This window comes from Bombyx mandarina, chromosome 03 (genome assembly GCF_030267445.1).
Source record: "Bombyx mandarina strain Sakado chromosome 03, ASM3026744v2".
Taxonomy (NCBI): domain Eukaryota; kingdom Metazoa; phylum Arthropoda; class Insecta; order Lepidoptera; family Bombycidae; genus Bombyx; species Bombyx mandarina.
This window is the reverse complement of record NC_143210.1, coordinates 1,724,060-1,746,327: the sequence shown is the minus strand read 5'-3', so window position 1 is coordinate 1,746,327 and position 22,268 is coordinate 1,724,060. Positions and strand designations below refer to the sequence as shown.

The 22,268-nt window shown below is 39.6% G+C and overlaps 2 protein-coding genes across 4 annotated transcripts; one reads left to right on the top strand and one right to left on the bottom strand.

Annotated features, from left to right (window-relative positions):
- Positions 1-1,119: 1,119 nt before the first annotated feature.
- On the bottom strand, positions 1,120-17,848 carry Cyp366a1 (cytochrome P450 CYP366A1). 3 transcript variants are annotated; one of them, XM_089739088.1, is made up of 11 exons: positions 17,783-17,848; positions 16,648-16,809; positions 15,712-15,801; positions 14,150-14,260; positions 13,069-13,254; positions 8,671-8,867; positions 6,850-6,910; positions 5,169-5,370; positions 3,487-3,644; positions 1,712-1,888; positions 1,120-1,301 (listed from the first exon to the last, which is right to left on the bottom strand). In XM_089739088.1, the coding sequence occupies exons 1-11, from the start codon at positions 17,835-17,837 to the stop codon at positions 1,141-1,143; spliced, it is 1,560 nt and encodes a 519-aa protein (XP_089595214.1). In that variant the 5' UTR covers positions 17,838-17,848; the 3' UTR covers positions 1,120-1,140. The 3 variants fall into 3 exon arrangements, with proteins under 3 accessions (XP_089595214.1, XP_089595217.1, XP_089595220.1); XM_089739091.1 differs by having other exon boundaries at positions 17,715-17,823; XM_089739094.1 differs by lacking the exon at positions 15,712-15,801.
- Positions 17,849-19,710: 1,862 nt separating this feature from the next.
- Positions 19,711-21,582, top strand: jet (F-box and leucine rich repeat protein jetlag). The gene is made up of 3 exons (XM_028186033.2): positions 19,711-19,987; positions 20,056-20,522; positions 20,831-21,582. The coding sequence occupies exons 1-3, from the start codon at positions 19,790-19,792 to the stop codon at positions 20,982-20,984; spliced, it is 819 nt and encodes a 272-aa protein (XP_028041834.2). The 5' UTR covers positions 19,711-19,789; the 3' UTR covers positions 20,985-21,582.
- The last annotated feature ends 686 nt before the right edge of the window (positions 21,583-22,268 follow it).

The window sequence follows — 22,268 nt, the reverse complement described above, 5'->3', positions numbered from 1 at the left end:
GAATTAAAAAAAAACGGATTTCTAGTCTCCAAGTTACTGCGTAATTCAAATTCGAAACGAGATTAAAACTGGAAAAATAATCGTTTAATAAAAATAAATTGCCACATCGGCAACGACGCATTCTAATTGTTTCGCTTAAATAATTTTATGAACAAGTATGTTATGAATGTCCTTGGTATTATAGTTCTGAACAAAACTATTGTTGAACACGAAAATTTCAATGGGAATCCATTCAAAATAAGTTCTAGAGTTTCGAATAAATTTTCAATGGTAACAAACTGAACATTTAACAACTGTTTACATGTAAATGTCAAATATATTTGAGTCAGTTAAATCCCAAAATAACAGCTTGAAGTTTCTTTTTTTTTTCCTACCCATGCTGATAGCCTTGAGTGGCTATATCAGCGTTACCGGACGAGTAGGTGAGCTCACAGGGCTCAAACCTGGCGACGTTGCTAACACCGCCCCTACCAAGAGCAGTACGTCGCAGATTCTACCACTGGATCGGAAACGCGACCCACTGATAGGATCCGGCGAGAAACTCAGTGGGCTGTGTCTGTGGGTTAGTTTACTCGCCGAGCCCTTCGTCGCAAGCGACGGGTTCGACGAGAACGACGACCGGTGCTTGTGGTACCTAAAAGCACCGTTAGTGGATCGGGAGGATCCGAAATGACGTGTTTTGGACGACGTCAACTGTTTACCATTCGGTCCGCAGGATCGGGAATGTTGAAGTCTCTACAAAAGTAACAAAACCTACTTTGTGGCCTACACAGTGTGACTAGATATAGAAAATTATCTTTTTTCCCAAGATCTTTCCTTAATAGACCGACCGACTTCCCTGATTCTTCTCCTTCGTTTTGCTTATTTCAATCAGACGAATTGTTGCGAACTTTTGGTTTGTGTCGGTTTTATAGCGTTTAATTATTACTTTTATAATTATTATTTTTTTGTTGCTTCTTTTTTTTCTTTTTATTATTAATCCTTATATGTTTTGACTAGATGATCTACATAGCATCAAACGTACCTACCTACGCGAAAGTTTAAAGGGTTGTGTGACATTTAATTATTGGGTGATGTTTGTTTAGTTGTCCATTCGTTCTCCAAATTAAATAAAGCGAGTAATATTTGAAGGTACGTGATTTATTTTAAGTTTCTAGTCTTGACTTGCAGGAGATGGCCTGAGGCCGGCCGCAGTACCACATCTAACTTCAACTGCAGCTCCTCTTGTTCTGCGGTAAACTCCAGCTCTCGAATGCAACTTGCCAATACTGTCTTCAATATCGCCATAGCGTAATTCTTCCCTGTTGATATAATAAAAGTTTTGAGCTAACTATTTGTATTTGTGGTAATGCGACACGCTTCGTCTAGCTGATTTGTACAGCTCGGTATTTCTCAATTAGTGGCAAACTCCCTATCAGGGTTAGATGTGGTTGTTTGAACGGTTTTTTTTTGTTTTCTGGTGCTGAAGTGCCTGTAGGTTGGGTATTGTCTTCAATGAGTTTGTGGCGGGTAGCCTTCATACAATGCAACATATTTGACTGAGGCCTGAATCTCGCTTACGACATTTTCAAGATAAGCTTGTTGACAAGTTCCGAACAACAACATTCGGCCCGTCGGTCTACCGAGCAATATCACCCGCTCGGTGGAAGATCTCGTTTTGTTGTTATCCCCAAAAGTTTATCGATCCAGACGTAACAGTTAATCCTCCTACCTATGCATGCTCTCCTGCCGTAGCTGAAGGCGAGGAAGGCAGCTGGCTGCGCGTGTGGCGGGGCCAGCCAGCGCTCGGGTCGGTACTCTGCCGCGTCGGGTCCCCAGAGTCGGCTCGCGCGGCCCATCACCATCGCGCTCACCGCACACACCGCTCCCCGAGGCACCACACATTTACCTGGAATTTGCTTGCCTAATTATTGGTAGCAGGCCGCACCGGGCTGCTGTTACTATCGCATTTATATCTGCCTGCTTCTACTGGTGGTAGGACTTCTTGTGTGTCCGCGCGGGTAGGCACCAACGCCTTGCCTATTTCTGCCGTGAAGCAGTAATGCGTTTCGGTTTGAGGGCGGGGCAGCCGTTATAACTATACTTGAGACCTTAGAACTTATATCTCAAGGTGGGTGGCGCATTTACGTTGTAGATGTCTATGGGCTCCAGTAACCACTTAACATCAGGTGGGCTGTGAGCTCGTCCACCCATCTAAGCACTAAAAAAAACAGTTTATAATCCTTGGATTCTCTTTTGGTTTGGTTTGGTTCTTCTACTTTTCTTTTACTTCTTCTACTTCTTTGGTCTTGCTTCTTCTTTGGTTTTGCGAGTTAAGCTATTGAACAGCTTAACTCGCAAAACCTACGCTAGTGTGTGTGTAATGTTTTTTATTGGTTTAATGTATCTTTTATGCTTAATTTAAAAAAATATTAACATTTTGCAGTCCTTCTGAATATTCTCTATAAGTGTGAGAAATTTCATATTCCTTCGTCCGCCCAATTTTCGTAAAAAAGGGTACAAAGTTTTTGCTTCACGTGTTAATATTTTAATTTCATTAATTTACTAGCGGCCCGCTCCGGCTTCACTCGGGTCTTTAACAAAAATTTCATTTAAATAATATTTGTTTTTATCTATTTCATTATTATTTTTATATTATTATTTTTCTAATTTTCGTAAAAAGGTCATACATACAAAACAAAAGCCGTTGAGTTTATTGAGTCAGAGCTTCCTTATACTGACTGAGCCCTTAATTTATTTGTATTTACTGTAACTTTTCTTTAAACATGAAGGTTAGAGTGTACATTTACCAAAACGTGAAGGCAAGAGCACACATTTGCCGGGAAATGTACATACCTATACATTATCTTCAGTTCATATATACCTAACTTTTTGGCAAATGATGGGAAATGTACACTTTTACCGGTAAATGTGCTTTACCGGTAAAAATGTACATTTCTCAAGAGTGTACATTTACCGTAACATATATTATATAGATGTATCGAAGTCAACATAAACACACGTTTCTTTTTTTTGAGCCAAGACCGAACCTCTTACGAGGTCCCCGCGCCTAGAGTTCGGGAACCGGACAGTCTACAGATGTTGAGAGCGGACCGCGGACCCACGGAATAGATAAATAAGGTTTAACCTTAATAACCTTATTTATCTATTCCGTGCGCGGACCCATAGGATAGAATTTAGGATTTATTTCATTTATCGAATTTAATTTTTTTATTTATTGCTTCGATGGATGGACGAGCTCACAGCCTACCTGGTGTTAAGTGGTTACTGGAGCCCATAGACATCTACAACGTAAATGCGCCACCCACCTCGAGATACAAGTTCTAAGGTTTCGAGTAAAGTTACAACGGCTACCCCACCCTTCGAACCGAAACGCATTGCTGCTTCACGGCGGAAATAGGCGGGGTGGTGGTACCTACCCGTGCGGACTCCCAAGAGGTCCTACCAACATTGATTACGCAAATTATAATTTTGCGGGTTAAATACCTGAGCTGAGTTGTAAATCCTTATCAGCCATACGCATAACGACCGGGAAAGGTGGGAACAAGCGTAAAGTCTCCAGCACCGTGGCTTCGCAGTAGCGCAGGTGGGGCAGGTCCGCCTCGGTCACCGGACGACCGCCGTCCCCGACCACGTCGTGAATCCTTAGAGCGGATAAAGCGCTATTTCATTAAGCAGTCTGCAAAAAAACTGTCATTCCCACCACAGAACTGACCCAATCATTCTAATGTCTTAAAAACGTTATTTAGTCGAACTAAATGAGGATACTTGTCGTTTACCTTTTTTATTTAATACTAGCTGACCCGGCAGACTTCGTAGTGCCTCAATCGATAAATAAAAGACCTAAACTTTTGTATAAAATAAACTAAAAACAAACAGAAGGAATCGGTCCGACGGGGGGGACATCAAAGGAAAAACAAAATTGTTATTTTTATTTAATTCCGAGCATTTTCATATTTATCTACCTTTTAAACCTTATCTGGACTTCTACAAATAATTCAAGACCAAAATTAGCCAAATCGGTCCAGCCATTCTCGAGTTTTAGCAAGACTAACGAGCAGAAATTCGTTTTCATATATATGTGGACAGGTAGATTCATTACGTACATTTTTGATCATGTAAATCTACTTCCACTGCATATTAATATATGAATCCTCCCTAATTACGTCATTCGTTAATGACATTAAATATTTGAATCTGTTGCTTGTAAATGTAAATTAAAACTTGAATTTTTTAATTATTTAAATCACGTCCGGTTTATTCCAACGAAGGTACTTACAGGTTGATTTAAAAATTATATTTGAAAAATAAAGAGGTTGAATTATTTTGAGTGCATCGACTGTCCGACAACTCGTTTTCAGCTGCCAATCTAAAAACATTGAAGTTGTCCTTGCTTGGTTGCCTGGCCACAGTGGCATTTTAGGTAATGAAACTGCGGATCTTTGTGCCAAAGACGCCACAACTACTGGCTAGATGGATCATTACAGAGTTTATTGTAATGATTTACTCCCACTAGCTAAACAACGGTTGCTCTCTTCTTAGAATTCTTGTTGGCAAAAGATTAGTTCTTCTAAAGGTAAAAACTACGCTGATATCGTTGGCTTTATTCTTCCCCGACCTTGGTTCTGCAACTTCAAAGATATTCATAAAAACGCGTTACAAGTACGATTTGTAGATTAAGGCTAGGCCATACGTGTACCCCCATCCATCTGGCTAAACTTCATACCAGGGATAGTTCTATTTGCGAATGTGCTCTTGACGAAGGCGCTCCAAATCACATATTTTTCAGTTGTCCTCGTCTATCTTCTGCCCTCTATGATCTCCTTCCTCCTGATAATCCTCGCTCCATTGATCTCAAATCTCTTCTTTCCCTTGTCAACTCCCCTTTCGTTTATATTCTTAGTTCATTCATTAACCATAATAATATTAAGCTATAGTTTGTCTGTCTTTTAACCAACTAATCCCTGTACATACCCTATACCCCGGTACATCAACAGCGATCCTGTCATCAAACATTCTTAGCTACTCACTTAATTCTTAGTTACAATCTGTGACCTTGCTCGTTTACGAAGCCCGCTATAGAAAGCAGAGTATTATATACACTAGACACCTGACATTGGCGAAATCTAAAAGGAAACGTCATAAAAGTAAGAGATAGATAGACTTACTCGTTATAGAGTTTATCCTGTAAGTTCTTATCCCGTCCGATCATGAGGAAGGCGTAGAACAGGGTGGTGGCCACGGTCTCGTGTCCGCCGAACAGAACCGTGTCCACCTCCGAGCGGATTTGTTCCACAGACAGCTCCGGTGTACTGACCTGCATTTCCAGCATCAAGTCTAGGAACGACTTAAACCTTCGACGATCTGGTACTATTTGTAAACAAAACATTATTAGGATTAAACAATATTCATTGGCTCAGGGATGTCTTATTTGGACTCGTTTGGTGGGACTACTAGAAAACTGGTGGTAGGACCTCTTTTACTGGTGGTAGGACCTCTTTACTGGTGGTAGGACCTCTTTACTGGTGGTAGGACCTCTTGTGAGTTCGCACGGGTAGGTACCATCACCCTGCCTATTTCTGCCGTGAAGCAGTAATACGTTTCGGTTTGAAGGGTGGGGCAACCGTCGTAACTATACTGAGAGACCTGAGAACTTATATCTCAAAGTGGGTGGCGCATTTACGTTGTGGATGTTATGGGCTCCAGTAACCACTTAACACTAGGTGGGCTGTGAGCTCGTCCAACCATCCAAGCAATAAAAAAAAAACACTTCAGCCCGCGTTGCTATCCACACAGCCAAGTATAGACCGGAGTGGCGCAGGATAATCCAGGAGAAAATTATTAGAGGAGGCCACGACATTCAGCATTGAGGATTATCGACGCAAGGAGGAGAGGTGGGACTACCCTCTTGACCCTTAAGACCCTTAAAAAATCCTTGGTCCAGCGATCCGCTTCCAACATCTGCGGACCGTCCAGTCCCACATACCCCGCGCGCTCCCTAGCCGTTGGGACCTCTTGGGAGGTTCGACCCCCGGCCCAAAAAAAAGATGTTTCCGTTGTCCTAGGGCCGGCCCCACAAGCAGCCTCGTCTGAGACCACTGTGTCCACACTCGGCCCATTTTTGTTAAGGGCGACAAATCGATAGAGACTTTCAATTTAAAACTCGCTTCCTTCACTTAACAAATGCACACACCGATATACTCGCAGTGTGTTGAGTGTGTAACGTAAAATTGGTATTTTCTTTCCATTTTGAATAAAAATAACCGACTAGTTAGTCGGTTATTTTTTTATCTATACTAATATTATAAAGCTGAAGAGTTTGTTTGTTTGTTTGGTTGAACGCGCTAATCTCAAGCACTACTCGTCCGATTTGAAAAAAATCTTTCAGTGTTACATAGTTAGCTCCTTTATTAAAGCAGACCATAGGCTATATAACATCGCGCTAAGACCAATACAAGCCAAGCACCAATAAAGAAAGTTTCAAAATCGGAGTTTAAATAGTTCCTTAACATTCTAATATTAAAAAATATTAATCACTTTCTACGTAAATGAAGTCGGTGGTAAAATACAGCGTTATGCCAAAGTAACTATTCCACGCGAACGAAGACGCGGGCAAAAGCTAGTTAGTTATTCTAGAAATAGGTTTGCTATTGCACCTAGCACCGAATTATGAATTAAAATGTTAAGACGAAAATATGTTTGTTCGCTTGGTTGTTTATTTATCCGATCGTGTTATTGTTGTTCGCATTTCAGAGAATGTTTCTAATAACTTGTGATTGCTAGATTAAGAATCCTGAAATTGAAATGTAAAGAATTGAAGTATCTCTGTTTTATGAGTTCCGTTATTACCTATGTCATTTCTGTTGTCTTGCTTGGCGCATTCTCGCTCTTGTATAGCCTTTCTGATCACCTGTGAAATACAAGATTTACATTGTTGTAATAGTTTTGATGATCTCACAAAACCACCTGGTATCCATTGTCTACGCAGCCCGGAACATTTAAAAAAATAAATATTACTTAGATAGGTGGACGAACTCACAGTCCATCTGCTGTTAGGTGATTACCGGAGCCCATAGACATCTACAATGTGAATACCGCCACTCACCTTGAGATATGAGTTCTAAGGTCTCAGTATAGTTACAACGTCTGCCCCACCCTTCAAACCGAAACGCATTACTGCTTCACGGCAGAAATATGCAAATTGGTGGTACCTATACGTGCGAAGTCACAATAGGTCCTACCACCATTGATTACGCAAATTATAACTCTGCGGATTTGATTGCTATTACATGACAACCACACACCGCGCAAACAAATATCAGCAGCCGCCGTACTCAAACATGAGGTCTCAATTTGAACAGATTTAAGAAGAGCGGGGCCTGGGGCCTCGTCTCCCTGGCCTTCATTAAACGCCACTGTGCTCGATCATGGGTGGCATGGACTGCACGGTACAGACTACCACCAAGTGCGACTCTTACTAGATCTGACCATGTGGCTGTAGGTCGATACCAGCCGTATAATCATACCAGCAGTAGGATTAAATTATATTGTCGTCGTGGCCTAAAAAATAAGACGTCCAGTGCATTCGCATCTAGGAATGCAACGATGTTCGAATCCCGCAGGCGGGTACCAATTTTTCTAATGATATACGTACTCAACAAATGTTCACGATTGACTTCCACGGTGAAGGAATAACGTCATGTAATAAAAATAAAATCCCCAAAATTATAATTTGCGTAATTAATGGTGGTAGGAGCTATCGTGAGTCCGCACGGGTATATACCACCACCCCGCCTATTTCTGCCGTGAAGCAGTAATGCGTTTCGGTCTGAAAGGTGGGGCAGCCTTTGTAACTATACTGACACCCGTATCCAAAGATACGGGTGTCAGTATAAAGGTACGTCGCGACGTACCTTGACGAGGTTAGACTCTTGTTTAGACTCGTGGTTAGACATTTGAAACTCTTTATTTTATTTACCTACATAAGAGTCATATTTTGCTTACTACCTGATAAATAAAGTCAATGCGATTATAAGTTTTATTTATATAATAATAAACTGGTGGTTGTCTAAAAGCACTTCAACAAGACGATGCAATCAAAATCACACAAAAGTGGCGAATAAAAATACAAAGCCGGATCCGAAATCTAAAATAATAATAGGTTAGAAAATAAATAATACACTTTCAGATTTACCGCACGCACACATATTTACGAATAACTCAGCAACCAAAACATCAAACAAGTTCATCTAGTGTCAAACAGCAGCGGCAGCTTGACTTTGACATTAAACAATGACCATAGACTACAGAACTCTATGGGTTTGATGCTAGCTTGATCAAATTTTCCTCAAACTGATGTTGTTGTGGTGACGCAATAACACCTCTCTACCTCACTCGAGGACAGTTGAGGAATATTGTAATGGTCGACTAAAAATACCAAACTCGAGTAAGTTTGGGAGGAATGCTCGATTTTCATCATCGGATGAGTTAAGAGTGGAGGACTATTTTACAAAACGTCTAAAGATACGGGCATGAGACCTTGGAACTTATATCTCAAGGTGGGTGGCGCATTTACGTTGTAGATGTCTATGGGCTCCAGTGACCACTTAACACCAGGCGGGTTGTAAGCTCGTCCACCGATCTAACCAAAAAAAAGTCTTCAAAACTCACCTTATTGGAAAGATTATGTAATATGCCGACGCACTTCTGCAGTTCTTTGCATGCTGGAGTAAGACGGTACACGAAATCGAGATGCACCAGGGGGTTGAGACCCCTTCGGATGAGCAGCTTCAGACAGCGATGAAAAGCATCGTAATATTCTTTAGTTACGATGCTCTCGGATACCTTCGGAAAACCGAAGGCTGTCTCTAACAACAAACAATATAAATGCATCATTCATTGTCCTGCCCTTCTCACAGTCACCTGGGGTTGGCGCAAATTTTATTTCTCCTTCCATACTCTTCTATCATATATCCTTTCTTCGCTCACTCCCCTCTTACCCATATCGTCTTTCACGCAATCCATTCATTTCTTCTTAGGTCTACTGCCCGTATCTTTAGACGTTTCGTAAAATAGTCCTCCACTCTTAACTCATCCGATGATGCTCGAGAATTCCCTCCAAACTTACTCGAATTTGGTATTTTTAGTCGACCATTACAATATTCCTCAACTGTCCTCGAGTGAGGTAATAATGATGAAAATTTGATCAAGCTAGCATCAAACCCATAGAGTTCTGTAGTCTATGGTCATTGTTTAATGTCAAAGTCAAGCTGCCGCTGTCTGTTTGACACTAGATGAACTTGTTTGATGTTTTGGTTGCTGAGTTATTCGTAAATATGTGTGCGTGCGGTAAATCTGAAAGTGTATTATTTATTTTCTAACCTATTATTATTTTAGATTTCGGATCCGGCTTTGTATTTTTATTCGCCGCTTTTATGTGATTTTGGTTGCATCGTGTTGTTGAAGTGCTTTTCCACAACCACCAGTTTATTATTATATAAATAAAACTTATAATCGCATTGACTTTATTTATCAGGTAGTAAGCAAAATATGACTCTTATGTAGGTAAATAAAATAAAGAGTTTCAAATGTCTAACCTCGAACTATTTACTTTATTAATAAATATTATCAAACTTAAATTATCAAAATATGCGCGAATCATGCACAGATGCAGGCCATTGCACAACAATATCATATATTTCCATTTGCGGTCCACATACTATTTGGACATCGATAGAAAACCAGCCTTGAGGAACGTTCAAGGTACGTCGCGACGTACCTTAACTTGACAGTTCGGTCACTTCACTCCGGTTAGGAAATTTTTCCAAGGACGTTTGAGTGGAGTTTATTTTTACGACTAATCATACCAAAACGCGCGTTGCAGGTTGAGTCGAGTCGAGTTAAGCTCGTGTAAACGACTAAAGATACGGGTGTACCTCTTCCTCTATATCCTTCCACATTCATAGTTAACACTCTCTTACCAACCTCATTTTCATTTCGTCTTATCACATGTCCGTACCATCCCAAACGCGCACTTCTCAGTTTCTCTGTCACGGGTGCCACTTTCAGACTTCCTCTAACATATTAATTCCGTATTCTATCCATTCTCGTTACTCCACACATCCGTCGCAACATTCACATCTCTGCTGCATGCAATCGCCTTTCATCCGTATAATCCGTATCATATATCCGCCAACAATATAAATGCATATTTAAAAATAAATTTGAATTAAAAATAGTGTAAGAAAAAATTATTTTATTGTAAAAAAGCGTGTGGGTTTTTTTTAGGATATTATCAAAATAACCCTTCCACTCATATCCGTTCATAAAATATTTATAACTACTGATACTAGTACCATGCACCCCACGCTTTTTTACAATAAAATTATTTTTTCGTACACTATTTTTAATTCAAATTTATTAAAATTTATTTTCTGTTTTTAGTTGGATTTTCTATAAAAGCGTATTTTGTTAGTCTTTTTAAACTATTATTTATTTTTCATTTTTTAGTGGAATTTTTAATATTGAATTGTCATTGGTTCTTAATAAGTATACCAAATTTCGAGTTAATCCGACGTTTTGAAGGGGGTCAAAATCATGTTCAAAGATTCCGTTACATACGTCTGAAGCTAATAAAAGCGTATTAAAAATATCAACGCCACCATGTGACATAAGTATACTATATTAACAAAACAGTTCCACATAGCTAATATTGTTTGCGTTAATGAATTTTAAACGAAACAAACTTTCGTGTGAAACATAAAAATATAAATTTAATTTCGTAGTTACTCATTTTTTAATTATACTTATGCGTGTATGTACAAGGTCAGATTTGCTATGTTAAAATACCTGCTTTAATTATGGGTATATACGTAACATGATTATAATCACCTACATTTATATACATAAATTATTTATATGTATAAATGTTGGTTATATATATAATCGTGTATAGCCAAAGTCGCAAATCTATGCGATTAATCTATGTTTTAGAGAGATATCTAATGATCGACTATCCTAAATCAGTACAGGTGGGAACTAACATTCTGCTTATTATTGAGGCTGAACACTCCGGTTTTGAAGGATGGAACCCTCATTCTACAATTGAAACTTTGATCTCGTGTCTCAAGCTGGCTGACAACATCTGCGTTGGGATGTCTATGGGTTTCGACATGTAATCATTTAACACCAGGTTGTGGTGAAGCTATCCATAAAAAAATCTCGACATCAGGTGCATAAAGTCGAATACAACAAGTCATATTATTTTTTATTTTTTCTATCGGTTTATTTTATTTTGTGGTCCCGGCCAGTAGACTATCATTTAAGATCAATTATTGAAACCAATCTTGTCCAACATAACATATACAATTCCAATTAGTATCGGACTTAATGCCTCCAAAGATAAAAAAGGAAATGTCACTCTAGTATAAATCCAGAATGAATTATTATAATTACGGGTCAAAAGAGCGCCGTATCTAATAATATACAATAATTGTGGCATAAATTGTCGAATGATACAGACTTGCCTCATGAGTTTGTTTCTCTCTTGAAATACTGGTATGGTAATCAGAGCAACTTTTTGAAGTGGAAAGATTGTGGGTTTTTTTTTAATTTTTTTTTTATAGAAGCTAATGGATACTTTAATTAAATTTCGACGCTATTGACTACTTCGAAATTTAACAAGATGCATAGGTATTTAAATATTTGAATATAATTATTATAATGAGAGGTAAAATAATATATGATAAGGGGGTTTTGAGTAGAACAGCATATAAATATAATATATAACTTTATATGTAAATGAAAGCAACTAAGATGTCATGTAAATTTGTAAATGGTTAATATAATGTGTTGTAAAAGTGTACATAGAAATGTAAAACACAGTGCATTAAATTATATTTAAGTGTTATTCATTTTTTTTAAGCTATAAATAATTTCATTTTTAAATGTATCATAAATTTATTCAATGTTTCCTCTTTTTTTATAATTTCATTGCAATCTTTAAAGCCTATGTTATTTATTCGACATATTTGTGGGGTATTTGTGGATTGTGGGGTAAGACAGGGTGGCTTGTCATCGCCAAGCCTTTTTAACCTATACATTGACCGCCTGATTCGTGGGCTCAGCAATTCCAATGTCGGCTGTTCCATTGATGGTGTGTTTGTTAATAATATCAGTTATGCAGACGATATGGTGTTGCTGAGCCCATCGATCAGGGCTCTCAGAAAGCTGATTAGGATATGCGAGCGTTATGCGGAGGAACATGGGCTCAGATATAATGTCGTTAAAAGCGAACTGATGGTATTTAAATCAGACAGAAAAACCTACGAAGCTGTCCCATCAGTCATACTCAACGGCAGTGTCCTTAAGCAAGTATCGCAATTCAAGTATCTGGGTCACTGGGTCACTGAGACGCTTGCAGACGATGTAGACATGGACAGGGAGCGCAGGGCGTTGTCAATCAGGGGTAATATGCTGGCCCGTAGGTTCGTACGGTGTACTGCAGAGGTGAAAGCTACTCTTTTCAGAGCATACTGCCAGTCTTTCTACACGTGCAGCCTATGGGTTAAGTATACCAAGAAATCCTACAGCACCCTGCGTGTCCTTATATAGCTAGATAGCTTCGCAGCAATCATTCGCAAACGAATTGCTTCCCTGATTCGCCGCGTGCGGGCCAGTCGCAACAGCTACCTACGGCTGTTCGCCTCACGAATGGATCTGGACTGCCCAATAATGCAACACTGGACACGTGTGCATGTTGGGCACTCTGGATCCAAACCAGCCTTTAGGTTAAGGTAGTTTTTATGTAAATTTTGAGTTTTTGTTTTATTATTATTTGTTTTTTTGTTTTTATTATTATTGATTTTGTTTTAGGCCGAGATTGTAGTTATTATTTTTATTTAATTCTAGTATAAGTAAATTAAATGTTAATGAGCGTAATGTGGATGCAAAATCTGATATAAATGAAATAAATAAATAAATTGCTCGATTGATTAATACGCACGTAGCGACTACATGGGAGACAAATGTCGTATTCGATCGGCAAGATGGTTGAAAACGTATACTAACGACATATGGCCTCAAGCGTAGTGTAGGCCAGGTCGCGCCTGATATCGAAGGGCTCCTCCGTAGTACGAGCCTTCAGTCTCTGGACGAGGTCGGCTGCGCGCCCTGCGAACACTTCCTGGTATCCTTCCACTATACTCGCCGTGAATGTGCCCGACAACTTCTTGATGCTATGTTTCCAAATTTCCGCTGAAACACCGAGAATGTCAACTGGTTCTAGCACCAGCGCCGTCAATGAGACACCGGATGGCAAAGGAAACCAGAATGTCAAACGCAGACGTAAAATATTTATACCGAAATTTTAATTTTAGATAATTTATTGATTAAGGCATTTCTAGTACGCATAGACTTTGCACACATCGTACTTCTTCTGCCTTAAGGTATAGTTTTTGTATAATTTTTTTCTGATCGTATTCACTGATGATCTAAGGAGCTATTCAAGCCAATAGGTTCCTACGCGCGGTCACAGTAGCTCACGGGCTCAAGAGAATGTTCTAAAAGTAGCCCGAGCAAGAGCAGTGCTTTGCAGAATCTACCACCGGATCAGAATCACGACCAACTGAGAAAAGGAATTAAAAAATTCAATGGCCTGTGTCTATGGGCTAGTTCGTAGGACGGTTATCGGTGCTTGAGGGGCCTAAAAGCACCGAGCCTGTATCCGGGGGACCCGACAAGACATGTTTCGGGCGACGGCCTTGTTATTTTTTTGCCTAAGCTGATAGCTTTGAGAGGATATTTCAGCGTAACCTTAACTAGTAGGTGAGCTCACGGGGCTCAAACCTGACGACGTTGCTAACACGAACCCTAGCAAGAGCCGTGCGTCGCAAAATCTGCCACCGGTTGACGGTGACTTTGCATTGGTCCGTCGCGTGAGTCGGATAGGTAATTAGCGGCGGCCACGATAAATGGATTATCGATGCCCATTGTCACCACAAACTCGCACGTCCAAATTTCAAAATGGTCGTCGTTGTTTCGTTTTTCCATTTTAACGCTGTCTGTGGCCGTTATTGTGATATTTTCGCCAGAAAAATTACCTACGTAGATCAGAAGTTCAAACAGAATAGTGACAAGTAAAGGAACATACGTGGAGCCACTACCAGGCCGTTTCCAAGCCAGATCTTCGCGAAATTATAGTAATGAGGTTTTTCTATGAACGCGTTGTTCACACTCTTCACATCCTCTGGATCACTGATAACTGGGAAATAAAAGACGAGTTTAGTATAATCTATCTATATATATAAAAATGAATTGCTGCTCGTTAGTCTCGCTAAAACTCGAGAATGGCTGGACCGATTTGGCTAATTTTGGTCTTGAATTATTTGTATAAGTCCAGATAAGGTTTAAAAGGTAGATAAATATGAAAATGCTCGGAATTAAATAAAAATAACAATGTTGTTTTTCCTTTGATGTCCCCCCCCCGTCGGACCGATTCCTTTTGTTTGTTTTAAGTTTATTTTATACAAAAGTTTAGGTCTTTTATTTATCGATTGAGGCACTACGAAGTCTGCCGGGTCAAGTAGTTAGGGATAAAATTACGATTATGGAATTGCGTCAGTAGTTAATACTGTTTGGTATCGGAATATTGACTCGTCATAGGGTGTCCTGTTAGCTCGCATGGGTAGGTACCACCGTACTACCTATTTCTGTCGAGAAACAGATACGTATTCCAGTTTGAAATGTGGAACAGCCGATAAACGATTGACTTCGATCGCCTCCTGGCTGAGAGCCCTTGCTCGCCCACCTACCCTGGTGAACCTGAAAAGGCCACCGGGCCACTAGTAATCCCTCAATCATAAAAAAAATTATCGACTTCATGTAATCAAGATGGGTGTGATTTGCGTCTAAGGACCCCGGTAACCATTTAACACCAGGTAAGCCGTGAACTAATATATTCATCCCTAAATATTTCCAGTATCCCATAGCGCAGAAGAAATCCTCACTTTGTGGCAGTTGAAAGGATAATATTCCTAAAAATATTTAATCAAGAAAGGCGTGTTTACGTAAGGATTTAAAAAAAAACATATATAGATTTCAATTTACTATTACAATGAACAATTATTTCTTAGAAAATTAGTAGGTGTGATCATATTGAGTTCAAAGGATCATTTATGATTGATAGGTACTATCCAAGTACACATTTGATGTGTGTTAGCGACTTCAATCTATTTATTTCTCGTCATTTATTTTATTTTAAATTCCACTCTGTACTATCTGTATTTTGTAAAATAATAGCAGCACCGTAATTAACGATTTACATTCTAACGCAAACAAACGTTTCTTCCCAACAAACAATTATGAAAAATGTGTGACCGTCGGACAATGAGAATTATAATAATGCACACACAATTAAACACACATAATACGCAACGTCATTAAAATCAAAGTAGCACTTAGAGGTTTCCCACTTTATCTTCTATCTCGATATCAAAACCACTTGGACGCTATTTGCATATCCCAAACTCCTAGATATTTAATGTCAATCAGAAGGCCAATCCATCTAAGCTTTAAGCGCGAAGTATAGCGTAAAGTAAGATACATACCTACTATGCTGACCACACCAGAATACACACATACACACCAGACATGAGACGTCCGGATCTGGGCTAATGAGGCGGGCATGATTAATGAATACAGTCGAACACTCACATATGACAGGCCGCGGACCAAACCACAAAACAAACGGCATCTTTGTTTCGTCACAGGTCAAAACTATCTTCTCTAACAAATGAAATAGCTCTGAAAAATTACGAGATTATTTGAACCATCCTCGAAAGCGAACACCTTTCTTTTTTTTTTCTTACCTATGCTGATGGTCTTGAGAGACCATTTCAGCGTAACAAAGCAGGTGAGTTCATGGGGCTCAAACCTGACGACGTTGCTAACACTAACCCAAGAGGCAAGAAACTTAATGCGCTGTATTTGTGGGTTAATTTACTCGCTGAGTCCTTTCGTCGGTTGCTTGGGGTACCTAATAGTATCTTTAAAAGATCAGTAGCATCCGAAATGACGTGTTTAGGGCGGCGTCGACTTTTTACCATTCTGTCCGCAAGACCGGGTATGTAGTTACCGGCGGCCACGATTAGAGGGTTCTCGAAATAAAAACTGAAGATCTGGTGAGCACGTTTATAATTGAGACGTGCAGGGTTGAAGGGCCCTGGTGGACGTGGTATCCGCTGCTGCCTTCAGTGTGCTTAGTGCGAGTTTTTTAACGTTCTTGATAGTGTGAAAGTTAACTAAATTTGTGTGCAGTTGGAACAGCATCCCTAGCGGCAAACGTAGGCAAACATTCCTACTGGATACAAATTTGAGTTAACTTTTAAGCAATCGGAAAAAAACTCGCACTAAGCGCACATTGGAAAAGCGATTAATGATGCTTCCAAAATGATGTTTGTCCCTTCCAAAAACATCTAATCCCGACACGGGAAACTGTTCTAATGCCTCTAAAAAAAAATAATGCCAATTTATTTTTTCTTGAACATGCTGTCTAAGCCGCAAATAACAGCTAGTTTTTTTATATTTCTGTGCATTTTACTTAGTTAATAGACTTATATCATTTGTTAATATCTAAAATAAAATTCTTACTTTTACTGTTTCTGGATATTTGATGGATGTTTCCAAGCAGAGGCAGCTGCGGGAGGGAAGGCAACGCAGCGAGCAACTTACGAGTGCGTCGTGAGGCGCTACACCACCACACACACGCGCATATCATCAACAAGCACCACAAAACCACACTCATAATCCCCACTAAAATCAGACCAGTAAGATATAGATTTTAAGTTAATTTGCACCTTATTAGAAAGTAAAAGTGGAAAAACATCTTAAGATTGAAGCTCATGGGTGATGGTGGTCACGACCCTCAGACATGAGGAACACGATTCGAGGAGGAGGAGAAAGTAATTAAATCACCATTTGTTCTTCGAATTGTCAAAAGCCAGTACAGACTGAATCAACAGCTAATTGAATTTCACTAAAATGTTAGGAGTAATCGTGAAATTGCTGATAGTAGAACGACTTTTAACAAAACTCTGCTCCTCTCGAGTAATTCTTAAATTGGTACGGACGTGGAAGAACCACTCCGGTATATGGTCTACAAGGATAGTGAAAATTTTAAAATATTGACAGAGATATGGTAAAAACATTTTTACACGCTTAAACACGGCCGTAAAACTTTCAGAATTTCCAATTCTGTTGTACGAAACCTTCCTTCTTACTGGTGGTAGGGCCTCTTGTGAGTCCGCACTGGTATGTACCACCAACCTGCCTAAGTATTTCTGCCGTGAAGCAGTAATGCGTTTCGGTTTGAAGGGTGAGACAACCGTTGTTATCTACCTGAGATATACCTGAGACCTTAGAACTTGTATCTCAGGGTGGGTGGCGCATTTTCGTCGTAGATGTCTATGGGCTCCAGTAACCACTTCGAAGTCCACCTATCGAAGCAAAAATAATAATCTTAAACTACAATTAAAGTAGAATAGGAGAAGGCTTACAACTTCCGTGGTAATATAACAGGAATAAAGGCGGTAGCCCTGATTGGTTACAATTACCACTTACAGAATCAATATCCGTTAGAAGATTAGATTGTAAGTGTTATATCCTAATCATCTTATTAGAATCGCCTATGAATAACCACCGTACCAATGTAAACTTACTGTTCAAGATTCAAAATCTAGATGAGCAGAGTGTGAATTTACACAAAATTATAACTAAAGGACCTTACTGAGTAGCGAGTGTGTACGTAATGACAAGATGATCGTCGCTTTAAGTAAATGCATGTAGTAGTTATTTAGCGTTGCTTCAGTATCTATTATTAAATACCTGTTATAAAATAGCACAGTCGTGAACGTAAGTGAACATTAAAATAATAAGATTACTTAAATAACGTATATAATCAGTTTGGTTAATGGAAATTATTCATCATTAATAGAACATGACTACAAAGGGAATATGCATTACCGTTATCGAATTTTTTGTTTGGTAATAAGTGCTGCTACTCTGCTACATAGCTTTCCTTTGGGTGCTGAGATTAGCCAACGAAACCAGTGCTGCTCGATCTCTCTGAGCTCGAACGATTTTTTTCTACCTATGCTGAGCCTTGAGAGGGTATTTCAGCTTCACCCTAGCGTGTAGGTGAGCTTTCGAGGCTCAAACCGGAGCGTTGCTAACACTGGCCCTAGCAAGAGCAGTGCTTCACAAATTCTACTACAGGTTCGGAAGCGCGACCCACTGAGAATGATTTCACCGGATGCTCGCCGGGTGACCGGCGAGGAACCTAGTGGCCTGTGTCTATGGGTTAATTTACTCGTTGAACCCTTCGTCGCTAGCGAACGGATACGGCGAGGACGGTGACCGTTGCTTGAGGTACCTAAAATACCGTTAATGGATCGGGAGGATCCATTTTTATTGCCCTTGTAGGCAGACGAGCATACGACCCACCTAATGGTGAGTGGTTACCGTCGCCCATGGACTCGAGCAATGCCAGGGGCAGAGCCAAGCCGCTGCCTACCGCTTAATACTCTCCACAAGCCTCGTTTGAAGAAGGACATGTCATAGCGCTCGGGAAACACCGTGGAGGGGAACTCATTCCATAGCCGGATGGTACGTGGCAAAAAAGACCTCTGGAAACGCACTGTGGATGACCGCAGTGGCTCCAGGTAGTTTGGATGAACTCTACTCCGGTGGCGGGCGGTGCGATGGTAAAAATGAGATGTCGGTATCATCTCGAACAATTCCTCAGACGCTCATTCTCAAACGCTGCGTCAATACCAAATGTTTACTTCTACAATAACAAATAAAATCTATAGAATATATTATCTGTTTACGTATTTTAGCACAGGAATGTACGAAATAAGCATTTCCCGACTTTGTTACCTACACGATATTACTGCACCCATACAATTTCATTGCTAAAATTAAAAATACCTACTTTTATTGCGTTGCACAATAATCTTGCATAACACTGTTGTTGTTTTTGTTGTTGTTGTTGTTGTTGGTACTAATTAAAATCGTTAAGAGATTAACCCAATGGAATTAGTCACCTCGTTCACAGCGATCCGGAATATTAGGGCATAGCCATGTCGCTGCCTGTCGCATGTCCTTTAAAATATCTTATGCAGAAAGACATGATAGAGCACTCAGAAATTCCGTGCAGGATATTTGAGGCCACGGTCGGATGGTACGTAGCGGAAATTCTCTCTGGAAATGCAATGAAGAACGCAGGGATTCCAGGTGAACTTTGTTCCAGGTGAACTTTATTCCGGCCACGTGAGGTGCCATACGGCACCGTACCGCGGCACGACGCCGCACCCTCTCAACGTTAGCGGCGCTACGCCGTAACACGGTAGCCGGCGCCGCACCGTAGACATGTGTCCACGCCCGTACTCGTATTGAATACCACGCGTAGCTGAAATAGTACTTTAGGGTGCCAGCGATTAGCTTAGCCCCACAGTATAACAGTGCATCCATCATGCTACTGACAACTTCAGCGTTATGTTAACTCAGATTCATTCAAGTTCATTTAATTTTTTTCATAACGTTTCACATTTTCTACAGTTGACATTGCTTTTGATTAGATTTACCTGTATGGGTCTTGTTTTCTTTGCTATAAATAGACGAATCAACAAACAAAAACTAGCTTACTTCACTATTATGTCAAAAACGTCAAATATACAGAAATGAACGAAAATAAAGCTGCTAACAAGATAAATAAATTAAAGCACAAATTACAATGAAGAGAAACACTCAATTCTTTGATTTATACTGGGAAGATATATTAGTCTCCAAAGTGCTACCGCATCTAACCATGCGAGAGTGTTTAAGTTTTCGATGTGTCTCGAAAACATGTTTGCAAATTATAAACATGTATTTTGCGAAGTTAAAATCATTAAAATTAATGAATAAAGGCTTTTCGCCGCACACATTTAGGGTCAGTATTGCTGTCGAACCGTATATGCAGGGAACTTGGTAGAGAGACTTTTAAAATTATTATTGCAGGTGTTTGCAACGACATGCAGGAGACTAACCGTACTGAATCTGAGCCGGTGCGACACTATTACTGATGCAGACCTCATCCCCATGCTACTGCAAAATTCCAACATTACGAATCTAAACCTCAGTCAGTGCAACGGCCTCTCTGCCAAGTGCTTACAACCTGTGATATTGTACTGTAACAAACTCCAAATTCTGAAGCTATCGAAATGCTCGTGGCTCACGACCGGTGCTGTGGAAGCTCTCGCGTTACATCAGTCGAAACTTGAGGATGTTGACCTCTCATATTGCAGCTCCATAACGGAGAGCTGTATACTGATATTCATAAAAAAATTCAGACATTTAAAAACGTTCAGCTTAGAAGGAAATAAACAAGTAACAGATAAGATTTTGTACGCTTTATCCAAGTACAGTACTGAATTGAAACTTCTTAATCTAGGTGGCTGTGGTGATATTACCGATAAGGGTGTCAAGTAAGTAAATAATCGTTTATTAATAACTAGCGACCCGCCCTAGCTTCGCTTCGGAAACTGTAATTTATTATTGATTTCTCCACTATTCAATGGATGTTATTATACATATAAAACTTCCTCTTCAATCACTATCTATTAAAGAAAACTGCATCAAAATCCGTTGCGTAGTTTTAAAGATTTAAGCATACATAGGCACCTGATATTGGGACAGAGAAAGCGACTTTGTTTTATACTATGTAGTGATAAATCCATAATGGATCAAGATATAAGTAAGACTTATATACTTAAGAATTATTCATGTGTTCCAGGGCTCTGGCTGTGCACAATAAGAATTTGGAAGGACTGATGGTGAGAAGTTGCACGAAGGTGACTGAAAACAGTCTAAAGATGCTAAGGGGCAGAGCTCACATTGATAGGAGATCAGTTGATCCCGGACCAATACCTATTTATTTGCCGATATAGTTTATATTTTAAACATTTTTATTACTGGTGGTAGGACCTCTTGTTAGTTCGCACGGGTAGGTACCACCACCCTGCCTATTTCTGCCGTGAAGCAGTAATGCACTTCGGTCTGAAGGGTAGATCAACCGTTGTAACTATACTGAGATCTTAGAACTTATATCTCAAGGTGGGTGGCGCATTTACGTTGTAGATTGTCTATGGGCTCCAGTAACCACTTAACACCAGGTGCGCTGTGAGCTCGTCCACCCATCTAAGTAATAAAAATAAAAAAAATAAAAATACATTCATATTTTTTCTGCTTAGACAGTTGGACAAGCTCACGGCCCACCTGATGTTCAGTAGTTACTAAAACCCTAATGACATCTAGAACCTAAATATCACCACCTACCTTGAGAGATAGGTTTTAAGATTTCAGTTTTACAGTACAACGGCTGCCCCACCTGTCAAACCGTAACGCATTACCGATACATCATGTAGTGAGTAGGCAAGTACTCGTACACAACTAGGCGCAACTCCACAGGACGCCCACATCATCCTGCTGTTTGTACGAGCCAATGATAACGATTATTATTGTTAACTAACTGACCCGGCCGACTTCGTAATACCTCAATCGATAAATAAAAGACCTGAACTTTTATATAAAATAAACTTAAATCAAACAAAAGGAATCCGTCTGATGGGGGGGACATCAAAGGAAACACAAATTTTTAATTTTTATTTAATTCCGAGCATTTTCATATCTATTTTAAACCTTTTAAACCTCCTCTGGACTTCCACAAATAATTCAAGACCAAAATTAGCCAAATCGGTCCAGCCGTTCTCGAGTTTTAGCGAGAATAACGAACAGCAATTCATTTTTTTATAGAGCGATTACTTTCTTGTTTATAAGTACATGTTGTTGTGATTTTCAGTTATAACACTTTGACCACTATCTACCTCTACTATATTACCTGACCACTACAAGTAATAAAATTCGCCATTGTTTATCTAAGTATTATAAACAAAAAGTAAACTGGAAGATTGGAACAAAAATGACAGGGTGGTGGTACCTACCCATGTGGACTCGCAAGATGTCTGACCACCAGTAAACCAGAACTTGTTCCCAAACATACAATTTCAACTTATACAAATGACATCCATGACATTATTGTATTTATAAACATTATTTACATAACGATGCCTCCAATGAACACTACTTTAACTCCAAATTCGTAGGTTTACACGAGGAGAGTTTAAACGAAAAAAGTTGATAAATATATCTGCAATAATAAAGATTTTATGGTT

Excerpts from the sequence above, each read along its gene's own strand:
- Cyp366a1 (XM_089739088.1), bottom strand. The coding sequence starts at position 17,837 with ATGCATTTACTTAAAGCGACGATCATCTTGTCATTACGTACACACTCG. Across the intron at positions 14,261-15,711 it reads TGGTCCGCGGCCTGTCATAT|TTATCAGTGATCCAGAGGAT; the intron begins GTGAGTGTTCGA and ends TTTATTTCCCAG. Across the intron at positions 1,302-1,711 it reads CGGCAGGAGAGCATGCATAG|GGAAGAATTACGCTATGGCG; the intron begins GTAGGAGGATTA and ends TTATATCAACAG.
- jet (XM_028186033.2), top strand. The coding sequence starts at position 19,790 with ATGAAGAGAAACACTCAATTCTTTGATTTATACTGGGAAGATATATTA. Across the intron at positions 19,988-20,055 it reads TTTCGCCGCACACATTTAGG|GTGTTTGCAACGACATGCAG; the intron begins GTCAGTATTGCT and ends TTATTATTGCAG. Across the intron at positions 20,523-20,830 it reads ATTACCGATAAGGGTGTCAA|GGCTCTGGCTGTGCACAATA; the intron begins GTAAGTAAATAA and ends CATGTGTTCCAG.